Source organism: Nannospalax galili, unplaced genomic scaffold (assembly GCF_000622305.1).
Source record: "Nannospalax galili isolate Female #2095 unplaced genomic scaffold, S.galili_v1.0 scaffold695, whole genome shotgun sequence".
NCBI classification, from domain to species: domain Eukaryota; kingdom Metazoa; phylum Chordata; class Mammalia; order Rodentia; family Spalacidae; genus Nannospalax; species Nannospalax galili.
Genome location: NW_008335601.1, coordinates 1,250,837 through 1,274,783, shown reverse-complemented (window position 1 = coordinate 1,274,783; position 23,947 = coordinate 1,250,837). Strand labels below are relative to the sequence as shown.

Genomic DNA, 23,947 nt, shown 5'->3' with positions numbered 1-23,947 from the left:
AACTTCTAGTTTATTTTCTTGGTCTCTACCATGCATTTTATTTTACTTTTTTTTTGACTTAAAAAAATAGGGGGTGAGGAGCTGGAGAGATGGCTTGGTGGGTAAGAGCACTGGCTCTCTTACAGAGGACCTGGGTTCAATTCCCAGCACTCATATAGCAACTAACAACTGTTGGTAACTCCAGTTTCAGTAGATTTGGTGCCCTCTTCTGACCTCTGCAGGCATTGCACACACAGGTATACTTACACACAAGTAGGCCATATACTCATACATATAAAATTAATTATAAAAATAAAAATATTTAAAAGCTGGGCATGGTGGCACACACCTTTAATCTCAGCACTTGGGAGGCAGAGGCAGGCAGATCTCTGTGAGTTCAAGGCCAGCCTGGTCTACATAGTGAATTCCAGGACAGCTGGGGCTACAGGGAGACCTTGTCTCAAAAAGACCAAAAAAAAAAAAAATTAAAATATTTATTTATTTATTTATTTATTTATTTATTTATTTATATTTGTATGAGCACCTGCATGCATGCAAGTGTACCCATGCCATCCAGTGCCCACAGAGACCAGAAGATGGCATTGGATCCTCTGGAAGTTATGGGTGGAAGTTATAGGTGCTGGGTCCTTTGTAAGAGCAGTACTCTTAACCACTGAGCCATCTCTCTGGTCTGTGCCAGTACAGTGTAGCTACCAAGTGTTACCATTCAATTGTCACAGCAGAGTAAATCCTCTATCCTCACCAGTTCCTTCCTTCTGTGCTTGTCCTGGCAAACCCCACAGGCAGAGAGGAGAAACACTTAAAGGAGCCCAAGCTGCTGAGAAGTGAGTTTGAGAAATTGGCAGGAAGCAAGCGGAGATGTGGGCAAGTGAAGGCTGAAGCAGCCTACATGGCTCTAGAGGGGGAATGGGCAGATAGGAAGAGTGGAGCCCATAGCCAGACTCCTGTGGGTGGACAGCAGTGCCAGGCATCCCTCTTACCGAAAGGGGCCAGCTGATGCAGGTGAGCACACGGTACAAGCGGAAGAGGTGGACCAGGTAAAAGGCCAGGATCATAATCAGGTCGCACATGGTGACTACTTCAAAGAAAGTGTAGGCGCTGTAGTCGATCCGAAGGGAAGTCCTCACACAGATGAAGGCAATCAGCAGGGTGACCTGAGAGGGATACAAAGATGTTGACATACATCTGCCCAAGATGGGGTCCTGGTGGGACAAGAGAAAACCAGTCAAGCCACTCCCCTGGCAGGCCTGAACTGATAAACTGCTACAATCCAGGTTATTCCCACACAAATTGGCTGGGTGATTTGAAGACTTCACATTCGTGTGACGCAGGCTTTAAAAATACATGCAGAGCAGCCAGTGAGAAGGCTCAGGAGGTTAATATGCTTGCCAAGCAAGCTTGATGACCTGAGTTCAATCCCCAGAACCCATGTTAAAAAACAAGCAAACAAAAAGGCCAGATTCAGTGGTGGTACCCATGTATAATCCCAGCGCTCCTACAGAGAGATGGGAGGCAGAGACAGGGGAATTTCCTAAAAGCTCCTGGGCCAGCTAGCCTGGAGTATGCAAGTATGCAGCACAGCAGAACCAAAACCTTCAACAAGGTGGGGGGAACCAACCCCTGAAAGTTGTCTTCTGATCTCCACCATGTGTTCTGTGACTCTGTCTCTCTCTCTCTCTCACCCCACTACCACCTACCACCACCACCACCACTAATAATAATAATACATGTTGGTTGTGGATGCTGAGGACCACAGTGATGGTCTCCTTCCCCTCTGAAGCCCACTACACTGGGCAGCAGGATGCTATTTCCCCAGTACTCCCTCCCCACTGCAATCATTCTTCAGGCAAAGCCTACTTTTGGAAAGTATAACTTCCACAGTATACAGTGTGTTCCTGGGTATCCCCTAAAAGCGCTTCCTTTCTGTCCAGGGAATGATTCATTCCAACTTGAAGCAGTCAGCATCTAGACTGGTGGGGAAAAGACCTGCAATCACAGTTCTTCGGAAGTTTCAATTGGTATGAGTTCAAAGCCAGCCTGGGCTACATAGTGAGTTAGGGCCAGCTTTCACCACCTACTGAGACCCTGTCTCAAAACAAAATGAATAGGGGTTGGAAAGATGGATCAGCAGTTAAAAGCACTGGCTGCTCATGCAGACGACCAGGGTTCAGTTCCCAGCACCCACATGGTGGCTAACAACATTCCATAACTCCAGTTCCAGGGGATTCAATGCCCTTTTCTGGCCTCTACAGACACTGCATGCATGTGTCTTATGTACATGTAGGCACAACACTCATATATGTAAAATAAGTAAATACAATTTATTTTTATTCTATGTATATGAATGCTTTTGTGTGGGAAATCCTGGGTTTGAGCTCCAGCAGGGAAGAAATTGGGTGTAAGTGTGCACATTTGATATCTCAGCACTCTGGAGGTAGAGAACGGAAGATCAGAAGTTCAAAGTCCCCATCTTCAGCGACATAGGAACTTTAAGACCAGCTTGGGACCTTGTCTCAGAAAGAGAGAGAGAGGGAGAGGGAGGATAAGAGAGAGAGAAGAAAGGAAAGAGAGAAAGAAGAAAGGAAGAAAGAAAAAGAAAGAAAGAAAGAAAGAAAGAAAGAAAGAAAGAAAGAAAGGGAGGAAGGGAAGGAAGAAAGGAGTTGAAAGAGGTGATCATGTGAAGTTGAAGTGGGTTCCAATTTTACAGAAGATAAGGACGTTCACACTACACAGGCATGATTGCCCCTGACTTGGGATCAAGCCAGGCTAGTTGGCACGTGAACACTCATAGCTGGACACTGGATGCTGGCCTAGCTCTCAGCCTGGGTAACTGTCCTCCAGAAACAAATAGAACTCTGATGTTTAAGAAAGATCTGGAGGAGAATGAGAGGCAGTTATCAGGAGATGCCTTTTTCTGTCCTGGGCAAAGGTGGCGTCTGGTGTCTCAGGGATCTGTCACCCACTGCCTGCAGCTTATGCTTGGGGACAGCCACTCAGCAGGCCTGAGCCCTCATGCCCTGGCCCAGTCGACCCACTGAGCTTGCTTGTATCTGGCTGAAGGTGGCACCAGACATCTTTTTTCAGAACCCCTGAGCTGGAAGCTGGCAGGTCACCCAGCTCCACTGTCCTGGCCCTGACCTTGGAATGATGCTTCAGTAAGGGAGATGGATGAAAGCCAACACCAAAAGGTTTCAGAGTCAGCTCTAAGAGGGGTTTCTGGCAAAGTCTGAGATGAAAGTGAGGCTTGCTCAAAAAGTCAGAGATGGAGAGGGCTACTTGGCTGAAACTGCATTTGTAAGTGTAGAGGGGTGTGCAAAGGTCCGGCTTGGCCTGAGCAGGCAGGCGGAAAAGCCTGCCTCTTTCCTGACTTTGGCTGAGTTTTACACATGCATATCCCTGCCACCTCCCTGTTAAAACCCCAATAGTTGAGGAAGCCACCACCCAAACACTTTTACCAGCAGCAGACCCTTAAAAAAAAAATGTGTATGTGTATGTGTGTCTGCTCCATGCATGTGGGTGCGCCAGAGACAAGAAGAGGGTGTCAGATCTCCTGGAGCTGGAGTTACAGGTGGTTGTGAGCCACCCAATGTGGGTTCTGGCACGTGAGTCCTCTGTAAGAGCAGCATGCGCTCTTAATTGCTGAGCCATCTCTCCATTGAGCAACTCTTTACAACTGTATGAAATGTGTGCTTAGAGTTAGTTTACAGAAGCTAGAGGCATCTGATCCCTTGGAGCTGGAGTCACAGGCAGTTATGAGCTGCCTGATAAGGGTTCTGGGAACCAAACCTGGGTCTTCGGCAAGAGCAGAACATGTATATAACTGCTGAGCCATCTCTCCAACCCCAGCAGACTCTTTACTTTAAGGCTCTTTCCAACTCTCCCATTCCCTAGAATATAGTTCTGTTTGCATCCATAAAATTGCCGTAGCAATGCAGATGAGGGCATTTGAGCTGCAGCTCAGTTGGTAGAGTGCCTGTCTAGCATTCAGGAAGCCCTGTTTTCCGTCTCCAGCACCACATAAACTGGGTGTGGTAGTGCATGCTTGTAATCTTAGCACTTGGGAGGTATAAGCAGGAGAATCAAGGTTATCCTTAGCTACATAGCAAGTTTGAGGCCAGCCTGGGATATATGAGACCCTGTCTCAAAACAATACAACACAGCAAAAGAGAAGCCAAGACCCAGAGACATTAAATGATTTGCAGTAAGCACACAGCTAGTATGTTGGGAGACTGGGACATAGGTAGCTTTTCTCTTCAGGACTGTAACCACTCATTCCCACAGCAACTGATGGTCCTCACATGGTAGCTGGATCTCTGATGGGTGCCACCTAGGCTCCACAGTGGCTGAATCCACAAAAGTGACCGAGAAAGAGGACTGGGCGGGAAGATGTCTGGGGGTCAGTGGGTGATGGAGAGGTGGGAGCTGCAGGAGCCAAATGAGGTGATTGGGAGCCTGTGGATGATGAATTCAAGAAAAGCAGGAAAAGCAGCACCTCTCAAGGACCTCGTGGAATTCCCACAGTGGTCAGCCAGGCTAGAAGGCCCTGGGCCCAATTCACAGTCCAGGAGAGAGAAGGGATCAGGGGTGGGAAGAGGCTCAGGCCAAGTGGCAAGTGAGCTGTCTTAGCTTCTTTTCCTGTTTCTATGATAAAATACTCTGACAAAAGCAATTTAAGGAAGAAAGGGTTTACTTTGGCTCATAGTTCAAGGAACAGTCCATTATGGCAGGAAATCAAGGCAGCCGGAGTTTGAAGCAGCCGTTCACATTGCACCCACAATCAGGATGCAGGGAGTGATGAAGGCGTGCTATTGCTCAGCCCCTTTCTCCACTGACACAGTCCAGGATCCAGCCAGGGAATGGCACCACCCACAGTGGACATGTCTTCCCACCTCAGTTAGCACTATCAAGATGGTCTGCTCTCTTGCTTCTTGTGCCTGCTTGAAGAGCCTAGCTTCTGATCCTCCTCCAGCCACCTCTGCCACCATGCCTCCCCACTATGATGGACCCTTGCCCCTTTGGAACTGTAAAGCTTAAATAAACTCTTCCTTCTATAAGTTGCTTTTGTCAGTGTTTCTATCAAAGCAACAGAAAAGTGACTAATACAGTAATTGGTACCAGAGAGTGGGCTGTTGACTGTGAAGAACCTGACCATGTGGGGTTTTGGAAGAATGTGGAAGACTTTGGAAGTTTGGAGGAGAAAAGCAGTTGATTGCTGTAAACAGAGCGTAACAGGCCATTCTAGTAGGTGCCTGGAAGAAAATAGTGCTAAGAACAATGTAGTTCCAGAGGGAAATAAAGACTTAAGCAGCAATTGGGATATTTTGGCAAAGAGTCTGGCTGGAGTCTGCTCACAGCCAAAAAGCTTGCCTGAGGCTAAGTTGAAAAGCCATGGACTAATTTCTTTGGCAGAAGAAATTTCAAGACAGCCTAACATAGAAATGGTGGTGTTGCTATGAATGGTGAATATTATGCAGATCTACAGTGGAAAACAGCAAATGAGGCAGAAAGAAATACAGAATGGACAGTTTGGACTGAACCCAGGGCTTCATGCATGCTAGGCAAACTGAGCCATATCCCCAGTCCTGTAAAAAGCACTTTAAAAAGTATTTTATTTATTATTTTAATTTCTTGTGTATGAGTGTATTGCCTGCATGTATGTGAGTGCAGCCATGTCCTGGAGTGCCTGCAGAGGTCAGAAGAAGGCATTGGATCCCCTGAAACTGGACTATGGATGGTTGTTAGCTGCCATGTGGGTGCTGGAAATTGAACTTGGGTCTTCTGCAAAAACAGCCAGTGCTTTTAAGCACTGAGTCATCTCTCCAGTTCCCCCCTTATATTTATGTGTATGAGTGTTTTGCCTGCATGTATGTAAATGCACCTGTGTCACACAATGCCAGAAGAGGGTGCTGGATTCTCTGGAACTGGAATTATAGACAGCTGTTAGTCACCATGTGGGTACTGGGACTCAAACCCAGGTCCTCTGGAAGAAAAGCAAGTGTTCTTGACTGCTAAGCCATTTCTCCATCCCTAAGCACTTTTATTTTTAAAATTTTTATTTATTTTATGTGTATGAGTGTTTTCCCTGCATGTATGTGAAGTACACCCAAGTAGTGCAATACCTGCAGAGGCCAGAAGAGGGAGTCAGAGCCTCTGGAACTGGAATTACCAAAAGTTGTTAGCTGCCATGTGGGTGCTGGGAACTGAACCCAGGTCCTCTGCAAGAGCAGCCAGTGTTCTTAACTGCTGGGCCATCTCTCCAGCCCCTGTAAGCACTTTAAAAACAGGCCCTACTTGGTTTATTTTGAAAGTAATGTTACTTGTTCTAGGTTAGTTGTTTTGACTCTGCTCAGAGCTGAGATCTTGCAGAGGTCAATGACAGGCACAGGTGAGGGAAACACATCAGCCTTCTGGGGCTCTGCCTTAAATCTCCCTAGGCCAGAGACACTCTCTGGGCTGACTCATCTGACTGACTCAGCTTACACAGCTGCTGCCTCTGAGACTCTTGTCCTTTCGGATGACACATGATACCCTGTGGTGGGGATCTGTGGAGAATGATTTAGTACATCTCCACCTCCACAGCCCTGGGTGGATGCTTTTTCTGAGTCACCTGTGGCCTGGAGGCAGGCATGGTAGGCAAACAACAACTACAGGTGACAGTGACAGCAGCTTCGGGGAATCTGGGTTTGGGCTTCCCAGGTATCAGGGTAGCAGGAAAACACAGAATTCCTGACTTCAGCATCCTCTAGGCTCCCATGTATGCTTCCTGTAAGGTTTCATAGGAGAAGCAGCATTTACTACCAAATACTTTCACACACTGGTCTTATTTGCATTCACTGTGGCCCTTCACTGGGCTGGTGTGACGGCTAAGTGGGTCAAGGAGCCAGCTGCTAAGACTGACAACCTGAGTTTGATCCCCAGAACCCACATGGTGCTTTATGCAGTGCTCAAAATTGAACCCAGGACTTCATGCATGCTAGGAAAACACTCTACCAACTGAGCCACATCCCCAGCCCTACCCCCACTTTTTGCTCCAAGCTGTCTGCTGGACCCAGAAGGATAAGAGACCCTCAGCGCAGTTACCTTGATGAAAGCTGTCCAGAGCAGGTAACAGTGGCTAACCCTGAGTCATAGCAGCAAGACAAACTTGTGATTGGCAGAGTCCCATCTAGTGAGCAGTAAATACTGGGTGTCATTAAGGTTTATACATATTTATTACGCAGCAAAGCTAACCAATACATCTGTTTTCAGAATTGCTTTGGCTTAAAATTCAAACAGCTTTTGCCTTTAGGAATGGAATAAGAATACACTTATTTGGGGATGGGGAGGAATGGCTCAGCAGTTAAGAGCACTGGCTGCTCTTTCAGAGAAACTGAGCTTGGTTCTCAGCATCTACACAGCAGCTAACAACTGTCTGTAACCCCAGTTCCATAGGATCTGACACACTCTTCTGGCATTGCACACCCTCTGTGGGTATTGTATGCATGGGTACACTTATATACATGCAGACAAAACACTCATATACAGTTTTTTTTAAAAAAAGAACACATTTATTTGATAACCAATATTCACTGAATTCCAACCACATTCTCAGCCCCATATTTGTCATTCAGGACACAAGACTACACTGAAGTCAGACATGGTAGTCCAGGCTTGTAATCCCAGCACTCAGGATGTAGAGGCAGGGTTGAAAGTTTGAGGCCAGCTAGGGCTACATAGTGAGACTGTATCTTTAAAAAAACAACACACAGGCTGAGGGGTGTAGCTCAGTTGTTGGAGTCTTTGTCTACCATGCAGGATGCCCTAGGTTCAGTCCTCAACACCGGATAATCCAGGCACAATCCTATATGCCTGTAATCCCAGCACGGGAGGCAGAGGCCAGAGGATCAGAAGTTCAAGGTCATTTTCCACTATCTAGTGAGTTGGAGACCAGCCTGGGCTACAAGAAACCCTGTCTGAAAAAACAAACAATGGGCCAGTGAGATGGCTCAGTGGGAGTTTGATTCCTCAAATGCATGTAAAGGGGGAAGGAGAAAACTGCACAAGGTTGTCCTCTGATCTCTAAACATGCCATGGCACATTTGTTCACGCACATAGATCATGCACACACATATACAATAATGATAAATAAAATTTAGAATAAACAAACACCAGAAAGACAGTACTGGCTTCTACTCTGCTGAAGAGATCCCTCAAAAAGCCTTAACATAGAGGGTCTGGCGGTGCGGCTCAGTGCCTAGGAAATAAATCCTTGGAGAAATTGTGAGGCCAGTCAGTCCCAGCAAGAGACCTGGCATCCAGCCTTAGGCATAGGCCAGAAGTGTGTGCCTACTGAATTCTACAATGTGGCTGCAGGATGCCCTGATTAAAAACTGAAGCAGCTCCACACCAAGCCCGCACCAGCCTGAGGAGGAGGAAATTAGTTTGGGATAAAAAAATGACCAAATAAGTGCACAAAAACCATGAAGGACTGGGGCCTGGGCTACAGATGGAAAGTCACTACTGTTCAGGATGTGTGATCTCCAGGGGGACCCAGAGGGGACTATAGAAGTGTTTTGAGGCAGAACATGCAAAGCTGAAGGGGAGGGCCTGTAAGATGGCTCAGAGGGTAAAGGTGCTTGCAACCAAGCCTGAAGAGGTGAGTTTGATACCTGGGTCCCACATGGTCGTGGAAGGAAAGAACTGACTCCTATAAGTTGTTTTCTGACCTCCATACCTGGACCGTGGCATAAGCACACACACACACTAAATAAATAAATAAATAAATAAATAAATAAATATAAATAAATAAATAAATAAATAAATAAATAAATAAATAGTTTTAGTGCCAGGTGTGGTGGCACACACCTTTAATCCCAGCACTAAGGAGGAAAAGGCAAGGGGAGCTCTGTGAGATGAGACCAGCCTGGTCTACATATCAAGTTCCAGGCCAGATAGGGCTACAGGGAGACCATGTCTTAAACAAAAACTCACAAAAAACAAACAAACAACAACAACAACAAAAAAAACAAAACCCCAAAGGGTTGGAGAGACAATCCAGTGTTTAAAAGTACTGGCTGCTCTTACAAAGGACCAAGGTTCAATTCCCAGCACCCTGATGATGCCAACAGTTGTCCTTAACTCCAGTTTCAGAGGATCTGACACCCTCTTCTGGCCTTCACAGACATTGTATGACAAGGGGACAAGGGCACACTTACATACATGTATGCAGAACACTAACACATATAAAATAAAAATCAATCAATCAAGGCCAGGCGTGGCGGTGCACGCCTTTAATCCCAGAACTTGGGAGGCAGAGGCAGGTGGATCTTCGTGAGTTCGAGGCCAGCCTGGTCTACATAGTGAGTTCTAGGACAGCTGGGGCTACAAGGAGACCCTGTCTCAAAAAGACCAAAAAAAAAAGAGCTAAAGGGAAGCCCCAAAGCAGGATCAAATAGTCATGTAACAACCACAATGACCAGTGGGCAGATTAATCTCCCTGGGCCTGTTTCCTTTTGTTTTGAATGGAGATTATAATAAACACTACCGCGTGGGTCAATACAAGGACGGAATGAGCTGACTTGGGCAGAGCTGTAGAATAGGCTGGGACTGCTGCAAGAGACCCAACAAATGCTATACGACAGACTCCTCTCTGAGGTTCACTGGGAGGAGTAAATGGCACAGAATTTGAGAGGCTTTTGGTACAGAATGGCAGGGAGACTGCTTGGTTTATGTAGTGCTGGGAATTGAACCCAGGGCTTCAAGCATGCTAGGCAAGCGCTTTACTAACTGTGCTTGTAACCCCAGCTCTCTACAGTGACTCCTCCACTTGCAGTGTGCTGTCATCAGATGACCTCAACATGAGGTAGCATGGATACTGCCCTGTGTGGCACTGAGGACCCCAACATGACTCACTGTGACAAAATGGATGGTGACACCATCAGAGAGGGGTGTTTGTACACAAGGATTCTTGGAGGAGAGCAAAGTCAGGCATGTCCTATATGAAGAGCAGATGGGGCTACACACATAGCTGATGTGATCCATGTGAGGATATGGGCCCAGAGGAAGGAAATGGAAACTTCTGTGTATGCTTTGAGACAGAGACTTGCTATTTAGCCCAGGCTGGCTCAGGATCTGAGGTTCTAAGTGCTAGAATCGTAGGTGTGCAGTACCAGCACTCAGTGTTTGGAAACTTATCATAGAGGAAATGTGATAAGGGATGAACACAGAGAAGCACGAGCACGGGGTATATTTTGGAATCAGCAAGTTGCTATAAAGGGAGTGCTGGGAAGCGAGGTTGGCAGGGAGGAGCTGAGCATCAGATTCCAGGATGAGGAAGTGGATATATCATCAGGAATGAGGAGCCAGTGAAGGCTATTTGTGTGTGTGTGTGTGTGTGTGTGTGTGTGTACACATTCATATGTGTGGGGGTCTTTCAACCTGGAGCTCATAGATAAGGCTAGATTGGCTGGCCAGCGAGCCCCTGGAACCCTTCTGTCTCTGCCTTCCTGGCACTGGGATTAAAGTGTGCACTACTGTGCCTGGCTTTTTATGTGGATCCTGGGGATCTAAATTCAAGTCCATGTCCTTGTGTGGCAAGCACCTCACTGACAGAGCCATTTGCATCTTGCCATGGGCAGAAGTGTACTTTAGGAAAACTAAACCAGTATAGCAGGTGGATGTGAGAAGAGAGGAGACAGAAGTCAATTGGGAAGAGACCCCGAAGCTCTAATGGGGCCATCGCAGCATCACAGGTGTGGGGAGGACAGCAGGAGGCCCCCTCATGGCCTCCAGATGCCTGAGGGGGTGGGATGGGGGAAACTCTGCGGTATGGTGACACACACACAGTTGGCCAACACAGCACCTCTGGCCCCCAGCTCACCACCTCTAATTCTTCAGATTTTTCATTCAGACACTCCCACAAACCAAATGCTAATGAAATTAAGAAGACTCCCACCTCTCCACCTCAATCCCAAAGGAGGCCTTTGGCCTGGGTAGGCCTTCTAAAGAGCAGGAGGTGGGTGAGGACCGCCTACTGACAGGCCAGACAGATCTGGGGTCTCAGGCTTGCACACTTTGTTTTCCCAAGGTATGACTACTGTCCTTTGTGCCCAGGCCAGCAGAAGGTGGCCCTCTCCACCTTCTATGTCGTCAGCATCCTCCTCTCTGTCTCACTGGAGAGTTCTGTGAAAACAAAGGCCTCCCTTCAGTGAGGTCTCCACACCGCCCCCACGCCCCCAACCTCCACTTATTAAAAATAACCTGGGAAGGCTAAACCTGGCCACTCCTTACATGTTCCCCTCCTGAGCCTGCAGGGTCATTTCGAGGCCTCTTTGTTTCTGTCAAAGCTGCCAGGGAGGAAGACAAAGAGGGCTTTTCTGTCTCCTCAGGTGGCCCTGCCCCTGGCCTGGCCTGGAAGCCCAGGAGGAAGTGGGCAGGCCACAGAGAGCCTGACACAAGTCTCTCAACAGTGCCTGCCTTCATTCACCTGCCCCCTAGCACAGCTCAGGTGACCAAACACCAGCTCTGCTCTGAAGGTGACAGTGGGACGAGGGCTCTGTAACACAAGGCAACCTGAGATGGACAGGCAACTTGAGATGAGTGCAAACCTCGCTACTGAACTCAAATGCTTCTTCCCAAACCCTGTCTCAGAATTGGGCTGCGTAATGTTGGTTTCCTAACATGTGGGCAGAATTGAGAAAGATGTAAAGAAAAACAAGCACCTCAGAAAGAGGAAGGAGACAGGGATTCAGAGTAACTCAGAATGTACTATTCATACGCAAATATTTCAAGAAGGACTGCAAGTGAGTTGATTCATGACCAGACATCTGCAGAAACCCTTTTCCAGTCTACCAAAACCCTCCATCCCACTAGCATATCAAATCCAACACCGTATAAGAAATACAAATGTACTGCAACAGTGAAGTTTATGTCAGGAATGCATGGCTGCTTTAATATTTTCAAATGATATAAATGTATGCACGTATCATATAAACAGATGAAAGAAGGAAAGCCATATGTTCATATCAATTGATACAGAAAACGCATATGGCAAATGCCAATATCTATTCATGATTGAAAAAACCCCAAAAACTCAGTAATCTAGGCTAGAAGGGAACTTCCTTAATCCAATCTACAAAACAACCTGCAGATAACTTGCTTGGTACAGGTAAAAACACTCATCCACATAAAATAAAAATTAATTAATTAAAAAATAAGGTGGAGAGCAACAGAAGACATCTGATGTTGACCTCTTCTGGCTTCCATACACACATGTGCATATATGTGCATGGGTACTTACACACATGTAAATAAACACATTAAAAAGAAGTATAAAAGGAATCAGTGGAGAAAGGGCATCTTTGCCAACGAATTCAGTTGGGCATTCAGATACAAAACAGGAAGTCATTTTTTAAGTCATTCTTTCCTACATATTCAAAAATTAATCCAAAATGATTCACCACCCTTTATAAAACCTCTTTAAGAAAACATAGGAGAAAAATCTGGTGACTTGAGTTAAGCAGAGATTATTTAACTCCAATACCAAATATATGATCCATCAAGGAAAAAAAAACCAAACTAGACTTCATCAAAATTAGTAACATTTGGACTGGAGAGATGCTCAGTGGGCAAAGGCACTTGCTGCCAGGTGTGATGACCTGAATTTGATCCCCAAAACCCACATGGTGGAAGGAGAGAATCAACTCCCACAAATTGTCTTCTGACCTCCACACAAATGCCATAGCACACACACTGCCCCCTGCCCCAGGAAGTAAATCAAACTTAAAAATTAATAACTGCCCTGCAAAAAAGATTAAGAGAGACAGAAAAAAAGACAAGGCACAGGCACGAGAAAAATTTTGCAAATTAGATTTTTGATAAAGACCTTTGTCCTGATCATAAAACATACTCAAAACCTACAGCAAAAAGTCCGTATGAGCAGCTGGGCGTGGTGACGCATGTCTGTAATCCCAGTATTTGGAGGTGGAGGCAGAAGGATCAGAGTTCATAGCCATCTTCTGCAACATAGTGAGTTGGAGGCCAGACTGGACAACCTGAGACCCTGTCTCAATTAAAAAAAAAAAAAGCTGGAGAGACAGTTCAGCATGTAAGGGCACTTGCTGCCAATCTTGACCTGAGTTTGATCCCTGGAACCTAGAATCTACGTTGCTGAAGGAGAGAACCCACTCCTATTAAGTTGTCCTTTGATCTTCACATGTGTGCAAGCAGGTCTGGGGGACCCATCGCCCTCTTCTGGACATCATGGGTATTGCATGCATGTGCTGCACTTAATGCAAGCGAAATACTCATGCACCTGAAATTTTTTATTTTTAGTCTTTTTTGAGACAGGGTCTCCCTGTAGCCCCAGCTGTCCTGGAACTCACCATGTAGACCAGGCTGGCCTCGAACTCACAGAGATCCACCTGCCTCTGCCTCCCAAGTGCTGGGATTAAAGGTGTGCGCCACCACACCCAGCCTTATTTATTTATTTTTATTTTATGTGAGTGTTTTGCCTGAATGCATGTAAGCACATCTCTGTGTGCAATATCCAAGGAGGCCAGAAGAGGTCCCTAGGTATGGCTGTTAGCCACCATGTGGGCCCTGAGACCCAAACCCAGGTCTGCTGGAAGAACAGTTAAGTGCTCTTAGCTACTAAGCCATCTCTCCAGCCCAAATTTTCTTATGTGTCATGCAATGCCCTGGGAAGTTGGATCTCCTGGAACTGGAGTTACAGATGGTTGTTAGCCACCATGTGGGTTCTGGGAACGGAACCCAGGTCCTCTGTAAAGGCATTGAGTACTCTTAACCACTGAGCTGTCTCTCCAGTTCCTCATCATAATCTTCTTGAGTTATTATGTCCTCTTTCCCAGGTAAACTTTCTGGGAGAAGTCTCCTTCTGTATGTGAATTACAGGCTCAGTAGGAGCTGCCCCTTCTCTTTCTTGGAGCCCCAAGAAATGCAGACCAATGCTGACTGAAAGTGGCTGCTTGCTCCAGCAGATTATCTGGCAATTTGATTATTTTTCATCTTAGTCATTTGTTCTTTACTGCTTCCTAAACTAATGAGGCAATAAAAGGAAGTTTAATAGAAAATGTCAAAAATGGGGCAGAGACCAGACCTCAGTTGGTAGACTGCATGTACAAAGCCCTGGGTTTCGGTTTGACCTCCAGCATCACATGAACCAGGTAGAGTAGCACACATCTGTAATCCCAGCGCTGGGGAGGTAGAAGCAGAAGGATCAGATGTTCAGGGTCATCCTCAGCTACATAGTGAATTCAAGGACAGCATGGGATATAGGAGACTGAGACCCAGAGAGAGAGGAGAAAGAGAGAGAAGGAGGGGGAGGAAGTTTAATAAGAAATACTAAACATGGGCTGGGATATAGCTCAGTGATAGAATGCTCAGGTAGCACAAGCAGGACACTGGGTTCAATCCCTACTACTGAAAAAAAGAAAGTTCAAAGACATGGCAAGAGCATAGCCTTGTGCCTAAGCAGCTCTGAAGTGTGTTTCTGAAGGATAACCAGGAAGTGCAAACTCCCAAAGTCAGGGTCAACTGCAGAATGGGACCCAAGGGAGAGGTGGGAGGTTGGTGGGTGGGAAAGAGGTGGGTGTTCCCTGGACCTCAACTCAAGAGATTGGCCAACAAGGCTGTGATATAATTCTAGCACTTGGGAGGTAGTGGCAGGATGATCAGGAGTTCATCCTCAGTTATGAAGAGTTTGAGGCCCGCCTGGGGTACACGAGACCCTGTGTCAAAAAGCGACAGAACAAACAAGAGATTTGTAAGCAAGCCTACTGGGGTGACTCGTGGAAAGGGCTGTGGACGAGTAAGCAAGGCAGAAAGGAGACAGGAGGGAGGCACTGAGCCCCAAGTGAGTGGTGGGCCCAAGGGTGAATCTTGATTAATTACTTTGGGGTTTAATTATATTAATGTTGACCTAGTCATATTTGTGTAACAACATAAAATTGCAAAAACAAAATGCAAGACCCAGCAAATACTTTCCATGGGAGATCCTTTCCATGGGAGCAGGTCCTTTAAAAAATATCTTATTATTTTACGTGCATGAGTGTATTGCCTGCATGTATGGATGTATACCTATATCATGCAATGCCCTGTCAGAAGAGGGTGTTGGATCTCCTGGAACTGGAGTTACAGACATTTGTCAGCCACCATGTTGGTGCTGGGAATCGAACCTAGGTCCTCTGCAAGAGCAGCCAGTGCTCTTGACTGCTGAGCCATCTCTCCAGCCCCCAGAGCAGGTCACTTTAATGTGTTTTCCCCATCTCTAATATCTCCAGCACTTTCTTTTATATCTTTAATTATTTTGATTCATTTATATTCATTTTTATGTATATTGGTGTTTTGCCTATATGCAGGTAGATGCACCTGTCCTCTGCGGGAGCAGCCCGTGTTCCTAACTACTGAGCCATCTCTCCAGTCCCTCTCCAGCACTTCCTATGAGACAGAAACAGTGAAAAACTGACTTTAGCTCCCAAGCCAGAAGTGAATTCCATGTGCAAATTCATGTTGAATCACAGATGAGGTCTATCAGGTGGGAGGACCACCATCCCAGGCTCTACTGCACCCCTTCCCCACTATACCTACAAAATGCTGAGACCAAAACATCCCTTCAAAACCAGCTTCATTATCAGCAATGGGGGTGCTCTGTCTTGGACTCTTGTACAATATTTAAGGTCATGAAAGACAAGAAGCTCTTCTAGAAGAGACCTGACCACTGAATGAGACCACGTGAGATCACATGATGGGGATGAGATTCTAGAGGATGTTAGCGGGCCAGTGGCGAAGTCTGAATAAGACTTGTAGATAAGACAACAGCATACATGCCACTGAGTTCCTATTAGCAAGTGTACCGCAGCTCTGTAAGGGAAGGCCCATCTCAGGAAACGCACCTGGAATACAGGAGATCTGTAACTCACTCTCAAATGGTTCAGATAGAAAAATATTAACACCTTAGTCAAATGAACAGAATTATACAAATAGGGTCAAATGTTAACCATGACAGAACCTGGGACCAGAGTGTCAAGGGTTCTCTCTCTCTCTCTCTCTCTTGTATTGTGGTTGTCTAGAGAAAGAAAACCAGTTTTCTCTCTCTCTCTCTCTCTCTTTCTCTGTAGGTGAGAGGTTAATGTCAGATGTCTTCCTCAATCCCTCTCCACTTTATTTTCTAAGACAGGGTCTCTCACTAAACCTGGAACTCACCAATTAGGCTACATTGCCTGGCCAGTAAACCCCAAAGACTTCCTGTCTCCGCCTCCCTGGTGCTGGGATTACAAGTGTGCACAGTTGTGCCTTGCTTTTTACTTGGACGCTGGAGATCCAAACTCAGGTCCCCATACTTGCATGGCAAACACTTTACCCACTGAGACAACTGTCCAGCCCATCTCAGTACTGTTCTTGAAAAAAAAGTTCTGTAAATCTGGAATTATTTATAAGTAAGATTACAAAAGTGCATATAATTTAGAGACAGATTATCAGACACTTCTACAAACATTAAAAAAAAGGTGGAGAGGATCTCATCTTAAGATCCTTAACTCCATGTGAGAAGATCCAAATAACGTAGCATTCACAGGTCCCATGATTAGGATGTGAGGGGTCTATTTTGGGAGCCACTGGAAAGTAATTTTTCATTGCTCACTCACAATAAGACAACTGTCTGTTAAAATAGTGATTGCATCTCTCAGTACATACAGTGTGACTGTCACCAATGATGGTGACAGCTTAGGACTCTCATTAGTAGCAGGGCATGCGTATTTTGCCAGAGTCTTTACTCAAAGTGGCAGCCGATAAGCAGGACACCCTGATCCACACAGGGAAGAACGCTTGGAAGACCAGCGTCACTTCTAGGAATGGTGGCACGGGCCTGCAATGTGAGCACTAGGGAGGCCGAGGCACGAGGATTGTGAGTTCTAAGTCAGCCGGACAACATGACAAGACCTTGTCTCAAACGCAGAAACAGCCTTGTGCTACTGACACGGTGTTTGTGGTTCCATGGTTCCTTTAACCTTTTCAAAGTGCAGCCTACAACAGTAGGTATCAGAAAGTTGCCTTTCCAGAAACCGAGTATCTACTGTCCAGAGAATTTTTGTCTATGGTTAGGGTCTTAGATTCTTGCAAGGAATTAAAAACGGTACAGTTAAGGGGCAGAGGAGATAGCTCAGCAGGTAAAGTACTTGTGCAAACAGAAGGCCCTGAGTTTGAGGCCCAGAACCCATGTAAAAAGAGTCAGATGTGGGAGCTGGAGAGATGGCTTAGTGGTTAAAAGTGCTTTCTGCTTTCCCAGGGGACCAAAGATCTGTTCCCAGCTTGCACACCAGGTGGCTGACAGCCATGTAACTCCAGCTTCAGGGGATCTGACACCCCTCCTACGCACACCTGGCAGACACTCACAGATACATAAATAAAAATAAATTTAAAAACAAAACAAATAACTCACTCAGCTGGAGAGTTGGCTCAGCGGTTAAGAGCACTTGCTACTCTCATAGAGAACTGGAGTTCAGTTCCCAGCACCCACATGGCAGCTGACAACCATGTGTAACTCCAGCTCCAGGGGATCCAGCTCTTTCTTTTGGCCTCCATGGGCACCAGGCGCTCACATGGTGCATATAGATACATGTAGGCAAGGTAAACACTCATGCACATAAAATTTTAAAATAGGGGCTGGAGAGATGGCTCAGTGGTTAAGAACACCGACTGTTCTTGTGGAAGACCCGGGTTTGAATCCCAGCACCCACATGGCAGCTAACAACTGTCAGTAACTCCAGTTCCAGGGGATCCAACAGCCTCTTCTGTCCTCCTCCAGCAATGCACGACACGGGTGCACTTACCTACATGCAGGCATAACACTCATACACGTAAAATTAAAATAGTAGCAGCCTGGTCTACATAGCGAGTTCCAGGAAAGCTGGGGCTACAGGGAGACCCTGTCTCAAAAAGATCAAAAAAATAAATAAATAAAATATTAAAAAAATGTTTTTAAATAAGAAAAAAAAATTAAAACAAGTCAAGTGTGGTTGTCTGAACTTACAATCCTAACAATGGGGAGGTGGAGATGGGAGTGGTGGTGGGGGATCCCTGGGACTCACCAACCAGCCAACTGTACCAAATTGGAAGCTCTAGGTTCAGAGAGAGAGAGAGAGAGAGAGAGAGAGAGAGAGAGAGAGAGAGAAAGAGAGAGACAGAGATCAGGTCTCAAAAATCAGGTGATGGGGGCAAAGAGATAGTTCAGCAATTAAGAGTACTAGCTGCTCTTGCAGAGGACCTGGGTTCAGTGCCCAACACCCACATGGTAGTTCACAACTGTCGTTCATTTGTAACTCCAGTTCCAGGGGATCTGATTCCCTCTTCTGGCCTCTGCAGGCATTGCATGCACATGGTGCACTTACGTACATGTAGGCAAAGCACTCATACATCTAAAAAAAATAGAAAACAAAACAAAACAACAAAACCAAGGTGGATAGTGACTAAAGACACAGAAGGTTGATCACTGGTCTCCACATGCACATTTGTGACATTAAACAATTCCACACAGGGTTGGAGACAGGCGTGGCTCAATTAATAGAGAGCTTGCCCAGTACGCATAAAGTTCTAGATTTGGTCCTTAACACTACCTAAAACTGGGTGGTGGGCCGGGCATAGTGGTGCATGCCTTTAATCCCAACACTTGGGAGGCAGAGGCAGGCGGATCTTTGTGAGTTCAAGGCCAGCCTGGTCTACATAGTGAGTTCCAGGACAGCTGGGGCTACAAGGAGACCCTGTCTCAAAAAGACAAACAAACAAACAAACAAAAAAAACAACAACAACAAAAACCGGGTGGTGTTGTGCACACCGGGGCCTGTAATCCCAGAACTGGGAAAATGCAGGAGAATCTCCCCCTTTGGGAGGATGCAATATTCCCTTTTGAAGTTTCTTTAACCTGATGTATCAGGCTCTTCAGGGGGATTAAGTAGAAGCAGCTGCCTGGGGTCCTCACTTGCATCTGCAGTAGCACTTCCCATCAGCAATGGTATAATGTACTCATGGGAATGACACCAAACCCTCTATATCATATTCCTCTGGTCAGCATCCTGGAGTCTACCAGCACTCAGGCAAACTTACATAAGGGTGTGTCTCTCTGGGGTACCCCCGCCCCACCAGCCCCCAGGGTGTGTCTGTCACAGTGGGCTGGTCTGGGAGCCTGCTCACTATACACAAAAGGCAGCAAGCTTGGTGAGAAAAAGTGACGTGGCTGGCCCTGGGTTCAAGTGCATGGTCAGAATTTAAAATGTGTTTTTATTTTACATGTATGAGTGTTTTATCTGCATGTAAGTGGACCCATGTTGTATAATGCCCTCAGGAGCCAGAAGAGGACAGCTGGGGCTACAGGGATACTCTCTCAAAAAAAAGTGGATAGCAATTGAAGAAGACCCTAATGTCAACCTCTACATGCATGTGCATACACATATGCACATACATAAACCACATGTGCATGCAAATAAAAACTCAACTTCTGGGGTTGTGGATGTAGCTCATTTGGTAGAGTGCTTCATGTAGGGTGCCCTGGATGTGATTCCCAGCATTGTGTAAACTGGACATGGGGTGCATGCTTGTAATTCAGCACTCTGGAAGCAGAGGCAAGGGGGTCAGAAGTTCAAGTTCTGGACTTTGACTTGGTCACAGCCCCAGTGTCACTATTCATGGCCTAGAGCAAATTACATAATCTCTTGTGCCTCAATTCTTATCTGTAAACCTGAATGTAGGACTCAGGCCCTAAGGTGGTAAGAATTTAGCAAGGAAACCTAAAAACACCCAGCTCAGCAGCTCTTCGGGGTGGGAGCTCAACCTGTCATTATCTCCCAGTTTCCTATCATAAAAGAGAAAGTAGTTTCCTTTAAAAAAAAATTGGAGGGCGGGATGGGGCTGGAAAGATGACTCAGTAGTTAAGAGCACTGGCTGCTCTAGCAGAAGACCCAATATCCACATGGCAGCTAACAACCATCCATAACTTCAGTGTCAGGGGAGTCCACACCCTCTTCTGACCTCTTCGAGCACTGCACAACATGGGTGCACTTACATACATGCAGGTAATAACTCATATACATAAATAAAAATAATAAATATCTTAAAAAAATAAAAATTTTTAATTAAAAAAAATTTTTTTTGGTCTTTTTGAAACAGGGTTTCCCTGTAGCCCCAGCTGCCTGGTACTCACTATGTAGATCAGTCTGGCCTAGATCTCATAGAGATCTGCCTGTCTCTGCCTCCTGAGTGCTGGGATTAAAAGTGTGTGCCACCATGCCCAGCTTAATTTAAAAAAATACTTAAAAAAATTTATGTTATGAGTGTTTGCTTGCATGTAAGTGCACCACATGTGTGCAAGGCCCGAGGAGGTCAAAAGAGGGCATTAGATCCCTTGGAGCTAGAGTTATAGCTAGTTATTAGCTTCCATGTGGTGCCAGGAACTGAACCTCGGGTCCTCTGCAAGAGCAACCAGTGCTCTTAACTGCTGAGGCCTGCTGTGGGCAGTCATCTCGAGCTCTCAGGAGGCTTCACTTCCCACTACAGCTCAGCGGTTTTTTTCCGTTCTTTCCCTCTTCCCATTCACTCCCTTGGAAAAACAAGTGCTCTCTTAAGTCTCATTGCCATCCTCCAGAGACAGAGCAAGAGACAGAGAGACAGAGTGAGCGAGTGAGTGAGTGAGAGAGACAGACAGAGAAAGACAGAAACAGAGACACAGAGAGGGGAAGACAGAAAGACAGAGAGAGGCAGACACAGAAAGAGACAGAGAGGGAGAGACAGAGACAGAAAGAGCCAGACACAGAGAGATGACAGAGACAGGCAGAGAGACAGAGAAACAGAAAGACAGAGAGAGAAAGACGGTAAAGACAGAGAGAGGCAGACACAGACACAGACAGAGGGAAAGACAGAGACAGAGAGACAGAAAGAGATAGACACAGAGACACAGAGAGAAAGAAAGAGACAGAGAAACAGAGAAACACAGAGAGAAAGAGACAGATGCAGAGAGAGAGGGAAGGGGAGAGACTGTCACAGGAAACAGAGCCAGGTCTCAGCCTTGCTTTCTGCCAGCACAAGCCAGGTGACCTGATGTCTGCTGGAGGCTGGGCCTCTTGCTGCTGTGGATACCCACAAAGTGTGGAGTTGGGGGTGGCGGGAGTGGCTCTGTCACTTGGTTTTTTTTTTTTTTTTTTTTTTCTGGGGAGGCCTTGGGGCTGCTGAGCAGCCAGCTTTGATTCCTGGGCCCAGGCCCTGGAGAGTCCAGAATTCCAGCACTGGGTTATGAGAAACACAGGAGCCAGCCTGGTGACAAGGGAAGCAGTGGATGGCAAGTCAGAGGGGCTTCCAGGGCTGCGGTTGGACCAGCAGCATAGGCAGCGGGCAGATGGCAGAGAGGAAACAGATGGACAGCCAGTGGGCTGAGCAGGAAACCAGGGCTGGGAAGGAGAAGAGAGACCGTTACTACAGCCACAATTTGAAGAACTACACTGTCTCTGAGGTCCCTTCCCCCTAGCAGTCAGGAGTGCTCTGGAGAGTCTCCTGGACTCAGACAGCCACAAAACCTGTGGGAGGCTTGGCATTCTAGGGTACCATGCACCCTTCTCCTCTGCGTTGGCCCCACAAGTGTGGTGCATACTCTAAGTGGCTTCTGGACAGTGTCACCTCACTTCTGGCAGCAGGTGGCTCTTCTGGATGCCCTGGGGGAAATCCTTGCCTGTGCCTGTAAATCCTTTGGCTCTGTAGCTTGAGGACATAAAGTCTCCCATGTGTGGGGTTCAGCCTTCTGCGAGTGTCTACAGATAATGTTCCCACTAGACAAACACAAGGGCATTTGAAAGCATGACTAAATAGCCTGCCACTGTGCCTTTTCCAAACTATGAGACACCAGAAAACACTGTTATACTTAAAAAGTTATTACTGTTCCTTCAGCACTTTGAAACTTGTGGGTGACAACAAACAGCCATTAATTTCTAGACATTAAAGGTCTAGAAAATCAGGTGAAGGAGATGGCTCAGCCACATAGGCCTGACAACCCAAGTTTAGTTCCTGGACCCCAAATGCATACATTCACACACACACACACACACACACACACACACACACACATCAATAAAAAAAAAATCTTAAAAATATTATTAAACACATAACCTTAAAAAATTAATGAAATAGGGGTTGGAGAACTGACTCAGTGGTTTAGAGCACTGGCTCTTCTTACAGAGAACCCGGGTTTGATTCCCAGCACCTACATGGTGGCTAACAACTATCTGTAACTCCAGTTCCAATCCAATACCTTCTTCTGACCTCCCTGGGCACTGTTCGATGCAGGTGCACTAACACACATGCAGGCAATACATTCATACACATAAAGAGAAAAAAGAAAGAAATAACAAAAACTTGGTCTGAGGAGATAGCTCAGTTGATAAAGTGCTTGCCATGTAATCATGAGAACCCGAACCGGCTCCCACGCACCCATGTGAAAAACCAGGCACAATAGTATGCACCTGTAATCCCAGCACTGGGGAGTCAGAGATGGAGGTTCCCTGGAGCTCACTGGCTAGCCAGTCTAGCCTAATCAGCAAGTCACACGTTCCAGGGAAAGAACCTGTCTCAAAACACAAACCTGAGAAATAACATGAGAGGTTCACCTCTGGTTTCCACATGCCGATGCATATACATGGATGCATCCCACCCCCACATACACACTGGCATATACACACACACACACACGCGCGCACACACACACACACACACAGCACCCTATTAAGAATTAAAAACCAAATTTCAAGTCAACAGTAAGTCACATAAGAAAGAAAATATTCAGTAAGTCAAAAGCTAGCTTCTTGCTACGCACAGCTTCCTTATGTACAGCGGCACACTTAATTTGTTGTTAAAAAAACAAGCAGAGAGATGGCTCAGCAGTTAAGAACACTGGCTGTTTTTGCAGAAGGCTCAGGTTTGAACCCCAGCACCCACATGGCAGTTAACAACTGTCTGTAACTCCAGTTCTAGAGGATCCGACAGCCTCTTCTGTCCTCTGTGGGCATTGCACGACACGAGTGCACTTACCTACATGCAGGCAATACATGCAAACACATAAAATAAAAATAATAAATAAAATATTTTTAAAAAGGGGCTGGACAGATAGCTCAGCAGCTAAGAGCACTGACTGCTCTTGCAGAGGACCTGGGTTCTATTCCCAGCACCCACATGGCGGCTACGAACCTTCCTTAACTCCAGTTCCAGGGGAATCCAAAGCCCTCTTCTGACCTCCACAGCACTGCATGACACGGGTGCACTCACATTCATGCAGGCGATACACTCATACACATAAATAAAAATAATAAAATTTTTTTTTAAAAAGCTGGGTGTTAGTAGCAGTTTAATCCCAGAAGCTCTCTGTGAGATGGAGGCCAGCCTGGTCTACCTAACAAGTTCTAGGCCAGCTGAGGCTACAGGGAGACCCTGTCTCAAAACAAAGAAAGAAAGAAAGAAAGAAAGAGAGAGAGAGAGAGAGAGAGAGAGAGAGAGAGAGAGAGAGAGAGAGAAACAAAACTAGGGGCTTGAGAGATGGTTGAGGTTAAGAGCATGCATTGTTCTAGAGGACCAAGTTCAGATCCCAGAACTCACATGGCACCTAACTCCAGTTCCAGGGGATCTAATGCCCTCTTCAGGTCTCGATGGGCATTGTATACACCTGGTGCACTTACGTAATGCAGGCAAAACACTGATACACATAAAGTAAAAATAAATCTTTTAAAAAAAAGTTTTAAACGTTGGAACCTCATTTAATTTTATGTCTTATAGAGTTTATAATGAGTAAAAGACTATATAAGCGTAATAATTCATCTGTAACCCTAGAAATGTACAGCCAATTTGGAAAGAGATGTACCCTAGCTCAGAAAAATGTTATTGAATAGGTTAATACTATTGTAATGAAATGCTTCTTCTAATAAAC

At 46.1% G+C, this 23,947-nt stretch overlaps 1 protein-coding gene across 1 annotated transcript in view; it reads right to left on the bottom strand.

Moving 5' to 3' along the window:
• Positions 1-23,947, bottom strand: part of Cmtm7 (CKLF like MARVEL transmembrane domain containing 7) — a 39,695-nt gene that overhangs the window by 9,678 nt on the left and 6,070 nt on the right. The window contains exon 2 of the mRNA XM_008830473.3: positions 981-1,154. Coding sequence (XP_008828695.1) covers positions 981-1,154 — 174 coding nt within the window. The remainder of the gene's footprint in view (positions 1-980; positions 1,155-23,947) is intronic.